This window comes from Thermobia domestica, chromosome 18, assembly GCF_964235325.1.
Source record: "Thermobia domestica chromosome 18, izTheDome1.hap1.1, whole genome shotgun sequence".
NCBI classification, from domain to species: Eukaryota; Metazoa; Arthropoda; class Insecta; order Zygentoma; family Lepismatidae; genus Thermobia; species Thermobia domestica.
In genome coordinates this window covers 131,813,238-131,819,543 of record NC_137471.1, presented here as the reverse complement: position 1 = coordinate 131,819,543, position 6,306 = coordinate 131,813,238, and the positions used below count along the sequence as shown (strand labels likewise).

General features: G+C 38.0%; 2 protein-coding genes across 2 annotated transcripts; both read left to right on the top strand.

Annotated features, from left to right (window-relative positions):
• Positions 1 to 892: 892 nt before the first annotated feature.
• Positions 893 to 1,840, top strand: LOC145675259 (E3 SUMO-protein ligase KIAA1586-like). The gene has a single exon (XM_081745642.1). The coding sequence runs from the start codon at positions 893 to 895 to the stop codon at positions 1,838 to 1,840; it is 948 nt and encodes a 315-aa protein (XP_081601768.1).
• A 2,403-nt stretch (positions 1,841 to 4,243) lies between these two features.
• Positions 4,244 to 5,086, top strand: LOC145675258 (E3 SUMO-protein ligase KIAA1586-like). Its single transcript, XM_081745641.1, has one exon. The coding sequence runs from the start codon at positions 4,244 to 4,246 to the stop codon at positions 5,084 to 5,086; it is 843 nt and encodes a 280-aa protein (XP_081601767.1).
• Positions 5,087 to 6,306: the final 1,220 nt, after the last annotated feature.

The window sequence follows — 6,306 nt, the reverse complement described above, 5'->3', positions numbered from 1 at the left end:
TTAATTTTTATAAACAAGAGGTCCAAGAAAGAAAGCTAAACAGACAAGTAGAAAATGAAAACCTCATAACAAACCTCCTTCTTGATAGATGCCAAATGCAGGCTCCATTGAGAGAAGATTGTCCCTTACAGAAACCGAAAAGAAAGGTCCGAGATCCCTTACATTTATTTTCAGTATCGGGTTTGATGGCAGGTCATTTCCGTGGAGAAGGAGGGTCATTGGCCATGCAGCACTTCCTGTCTCTATTGCCACCAAATTTCCATGAGTTCATAGCCGCAAAAATAGAAACCAATAAAAACATTAAAGTGAAAATTTGTTCTGTCCCGAAATAAAGTCCTTTTCTGAAGTAACAAAGAAGCGGCTGCTAGTCTTTGACGGATGCAGAGTTCTATGTCCATAATTTGACAACTTTATTTAGAAACTTTTCTTTTTTCAACCCGAAAAGTTGGTTAGTTGCGCTCTTTAGTGCAGGATAAGACGACGGTAGTTAGTCCGGTGCGATAGTTGTGCGTTTGTTCGCGATATTTTGGTTTCATTACCGTAGTTATTTGGTTAAGTAACATTTCGGTAATATAGGCGTAAGACGCATGTGCTGACGTGAAGCTGATCAACAGTACAGTTTAACTAGTTAATTTTAATAACAAAGTGAAAAAGGTTTCGTTGACTTCGTACTCGCATTGTTGTGTATAAGACAAGTATTTTTTTAATTGGAACATTTTTTAAACGTAAGAATAATTCGGACAACACGGATGCGAGTGATGCGGAACGAAAATGTAGTGACAGTGTTCATGTAGTGTGTGAAAATAATTCTGAAGCTTCCGAAAATATTTCTAAGAATGATGGGGAGGTTCAAAAAAGTTGTAGTGAACACGAAGATAACGAATCAAACAAAATGGAGGGCATACCGGCTTGTTGGACACATGAGCAATGGCTACAATTTAAAGGTAAATACTCTTGGTTATTTTATAATAGTGGGGCTTTAGGATGCTTGACGTATAAGGAAGTACAGACTCTAGGCGTGTGTTTTTCTGAGCAGGGTATTCATATTGCACCAGAGTGGGCAAAAGCCTTGATTCGTATTAGAGGGGGACGTTGTAAAGCTGATCAGCAAAAGCAGCTCAGAAAGAAAATTTATGAGCATAGAGATTCAAAAGCACACACAAAAGCGGAAGAAATTCTTAAAAGTAGACGTGATGATCCACTGCGGAAAGGTATGGAGAAGAAGAATACAGCCACACAGGAAGTCACATGTCGCGTGTTTCGCACTGCTTATCACATTGCAAAACACAATCGTGCTTTTTTAGATCATCCGAAATTGATCGATCTACAAATGCTTAACGGTTTAGATATTGGGAGCACTTTGCAGAGTAATGTCAGTTGTACGGAAATAGTACATCATATCGCGAAAGAAATGAGACACAAAATTGTAAATAGCATTATTGATCGTAGAACCAAAATTTCCATTCTTCTAGACGAAAGTACCACAGTAGCTAACCAAACTGTGCTTATAGTGTATTTGAAAGGTGCAATAAATGATGGAACTGTCACAACAATATTCTTCGATTTGATTCCTTTAGAAAGGACCAAAGCGATTGATATTAAGAACTCGCTCATGGAATGCCTTGAGAAGCAAGGGTTGAGTAAAGAATTGCTCCAGGATATCTTGATTGGCTTGTGTACGGATGGAGCTTCAGTAATGCTAGGGGAACGAGCAGGTTTGGCAACATTGATGAAACAAGACTTCTCTCGTATTGTAACATGGCATTGCGTAAATCATCGGCTTGAGCTTGCAGTTCACAACGCATTGAATAGCGGCCCATACATGTACACACTTGCATGACCAACATTCATGAAAGATTTGTCTCATCATGTATGTTGGAAGAATTTTTTGCCCACACACGCACCAACATACTGTTCAACTTACTAGAAGTTGTTTGAGAAATGTGGAGGACGGAGACCGTGAAGAGTCGAATGGTAAGACAATATGATTGCTACCAACTAGTAGTGACCATCGAGGTCTCTTAATTCTACATGACAGTACACAGGAATAAGTGTGAAAATAAAACTAGTTGCAATAATATTTTATTTTAATTACCTGTGGAGATGACTCATCAGGCTCTTCATCACTGCTGTATTCATCTAGGTTGCTTTTGCTTACACGTGTTTCTTCCTAATCCGATAAAAATTAAAGTTAATCGTAATATCACAGGGGTGTAGCCATGGGGAGGAGGGCGTCGGAGCCAGTCCCCCCAAATGATTTCTTGGACCCCTTAAACGACCAGTTTTTAAAACATCATCGTAAAATTATATTGCTCCAGTCATTTAAATATAACAAAGTTTACATATAATTAATAATTTACGTTAAATTATTTACCGATTGAAAAATAATATGGTGTATCTTCTGTGTAAGGAATGACCAAATGCACAGGTTGCTACCACATCTACTACAATCGATTGATCTAGTGCTCCTGTGCGGATCACTTCCAAATTGGTTGAGTTGATTTTGAGTTTAACGTCCCGTTCAGCAGCGAGGCTATATGAGACGTGGACCTACTGATTAACGTGGAATCCGAACCACATTAGTTCCCACTGGGAATCGAACTCGGGTCTCCCACGCCAACATGTCCAAATTGGATGGAAATTGTTTAGATAATGGAACTAAATTATTCCACACAAATTATAATATTTTGTGTAATTTTTCTTTAGATTTGTGTCAATATAAACTCATAACAAACAAATGGACTTCGATATATATATACTTATTTGTAACAGCAGATTACACGATTTACTGTGATTTTATATAAGAGGCTGATCCAGAGGGGCGATAACCCCCAGAAGATGAAGATTTCTTATTTTATATATAAATAAAACCCATCCCAGAGTTTGAAGCTCTTAAAGGTAGCTCTAAGTAGCAGTATTATAACCCACCGACCCCCAGAAGTCCGTCCTGGATCCGCCCCTGTTTTATATTTGACAGTTTGAAGACAAACGTTTCAACAAGGTACTATAAATACTGCTACAAAACTATCGCCGTAAACTGAGTGTTTTAAAAAACAAATTTTTTTATCAGTTGGAAAATATGGTGAAAAACAACGTTTTAATTCAGTTTTTCAGTTTGAATTTTATTCGCTTTTTTTCCACTTGATGTAAAACAGGAAGTGATATATAGCTGTTAATAAAATAATTATAATGTTTTTTAGTCACGAATAATAAATATTTTTGTTAGGAAATTTTAAAGAAATTAAAGGAAATTAAAAAAAATCAGTCTTATGTAGATAGGTTCTGTGTACAAGGACTTGGATTGAAATAGTTTTACACAAAGGTATAACGTTTGCTTCGGGGCAGTAGTTCTTGGTTAAGTATAATAAAAACTACCTGGTACATAATATTTTTGAAGAAAAAAAAACTTAAAAAAACAGTGTGTTTAGATTTTCGGACGGAAACAAAAAATTCCGTTTTTTCAGCCCTCAAAATCTCTAGCTGTAACACATTTTTTGGGGTTTTGTACATTGTAGCTGTCTCTCCTCAAAAACGACCCCCCTAGATAAGCCTGCTGGCTACACCCCTGTAGTACCATAACTTTGGCATGTAAATTTCATGAGCGGCAGAACCACTTAATTTCCTTTTCCTCACTTTGATGTGCTCTCTTCTGTAGTTGGAGCGCAACGTATTTATCCTCCTTTTAACAACTATTAAGGGTGGAGTGAGGTTGAAATTCTCTCAGCTTTTCTAGAATTTCAAATGTAGAATTCTTTACGTCATTCCCCACACAGTATTTTTTTAAAATTTTTATTTTACCTTCCAAAAACATGGTACTTCTTTGTATACCTGAATAAATGCATGCACAGAATCCCTTGTCATGTAACGCATCTCTCTCTCTCTCTCTATGTTTTGATGCTCCAGGAAATAACGATCACCCATCTTGAACGACCTTGGCATGCGACGGAGGAGAGAGTCACGTGATTTCTTCCGCTGTCGTGATTGGCGGACCTAAATATAAAACAGCCACCTTGCATGAACGAGCCCATACACGGTAAACATGCATGCAGAACGCCAAAAACATCAAACATGCATGCAGAACGCCAAAAACATCAAACATGTTTTCAGAAGATTTTGAAAACTTTCAACATGAATGAACGAGGCCATACACGATCAACTTGCCTGTGGTTTTATCATTTTTCATACAAGTCGGGCTGTTTCTTCAGGCATGTGTTTACGTGTATGGGCCGCGTCAATTCGCTGGATGGCATCAAGTTTTCGAGCTGTGGAGTCCGTGTGGAAAGGCTATTCGTCATTGTATAATTTCTTTGTTAATGCTGCTAAGGATGTAAATCGCGATCGGAGAGAGAAATCAACGTTTCAAGGGCTAGCAAATAAGCTGGAAGAAAGTCACTTCATCACAAGTTTGGGAGTAATGATGGATGTCTTGTGTGAGCTTTCTAGCCTTTCAGAGTCCTTGCAAGAAAAGACTATAGCCCTTCCGAAGGCAAACAAACTCATATACAGAACAATCGAGGTGTTTAAGGCCCACAAAGAGAGAGGAGGCATGTACTGGAGAGAAGTACAGAGAGCCATAAAAGAGAAACATTTTAAAGGAGTTCCCTTGAAAATGAGTGGCAGTAAAAACAACGCTTCGGAAATTAACAAAGGGCAGTTCTATAAGAGTGTAATTACAAACTTGAACAGAAGGTGCTTGACTGAGAAGGACACTGTGTACTCCGAAATGATGAAAATTATTTACCCTGAGTACTGGCCGGAAAATATTAATGTCGATTATGGAGAACAAGACTTGAAAGAATTGTGCGAATTGTTTTCTTTATGTTTTCGAGAAACTATTCAAGCTTATCGTGACTTTAAGGATAGTGGAGGCAGGCAGGTCTTGGGGAGAATGAAGGTATTAATGCAGTGTGTGCAAACGATACCAGTCAGCAATGCTGAGTGTGAGCGGGGTTTCAGTGTAATGAATAATGTTGTCACGCCAATTAGAAACGCGCTATCGGTTGGAAGTGTGTCATCTTTAATGACAATAAATATTAATGGTCCGCCATTGTCATACTGGGATCCCCTCCCGTACGTTAAGCGCTGAATATCCCAAGGAAGAAACACCGCCCTCTCAAGTTGCAAGAAAAGACAGGAGGCAGAGGAAGACAAATCGAAGGAAGCTTTATGGAAACTACTGTGACTTAACTGTATCCATTGTCTTATAAGAGGTAAGTTCAGCTATTTTGATATTATTATTCACATAAAAATTATGTGAAAATACTATGTTGTCATGACATTTGTTTGATTTGTATTAGCACAATTTTTCCCAGTATGGAAGTGCCTGGAATTTAAGTTACAAGATTTGACTAAACCACACACACACACAAACACACACACACACACACACACACACACACACACACACACATATATATATATATATATATATATATATATATATATATATATATATATATATATATATATATTTGGTAGCCAGGAAAGGCCCCGGTACTTTTTCATCAGGAATTTAAGCACTGCTTACAGGTAGTTTATGAAGTTCGTGTTGTAAGTCTGTCTCATAATCTTTCAGTAAGAAGTGAATAAAATAAATATTAGCATTGTTTACATCGACTCTGTCTGCGCGTTTACACCGAAAAACTCACTTTCGTTGTATCAACATTTTAGGAAAGAGGTACTATGTTATACATGGAGTCTTCCTTTCTCAATTCGGACATTGAGCAACAACAAAGTTATTTTTATTCATTTTTGTCTCAATAATTACCCATTCTTTAAAAAAATTCACGCATCGACACCGCTTACTGTATTCCCTACAGCGTGTTTGTTTCGTGCTCTCTTCCACGTGACGTCACGTCGCGCAAGAATTCTGGGTAATTTTTTCTCTCGATAGCAGAAAATGTGCTACCTGTAATACTCTATATACATTGGTTCGAACAGTTAAAGAGGGCTGAAGGCAAAGATGGACAGGGCAAAAGGTAAAGAAAAGTGCGAGTGTAAAATGAATGGAAAAAAGTGTTTAAAAAAGAAGGGAATGTATGAACGTGTAAATGGAAAAAAGAATGTAAGTGTAGTGTATATGTATAGAAAGGCCCACTCAACTCTCGGCCTCACAGAGCACACAAAACACAATGCACTCGCCGTAACGGTCACTGACGAACTCCCTGTCAAAATCTTCTCTTATGCACGCGGGGTCTCTCTCTCTCTTCTCTCACTCACTCTCTCTCTCTCTCAATGTTTTGATGCTCCAGGAACTCGTCTGCTGAGCAATACAGACGATTAAATGGGGATCTATACTTGTAGAGA

Coding starts and splice junctions, on each gene's coding strand:
- LOC145675258 (XM_081745641.1), top strand. CDS start 4,244: ATGGCATCAAGTTTTCGAGCTGTGGAGTCCGTGTGGAAAGGCTATTCG.
- LOC145675259 (XM_081745642.1), top strand. CDS start 893: ATGGAGGGCATACCGGCTTGTTGGACACATGAGCAATGGCTACAATTT.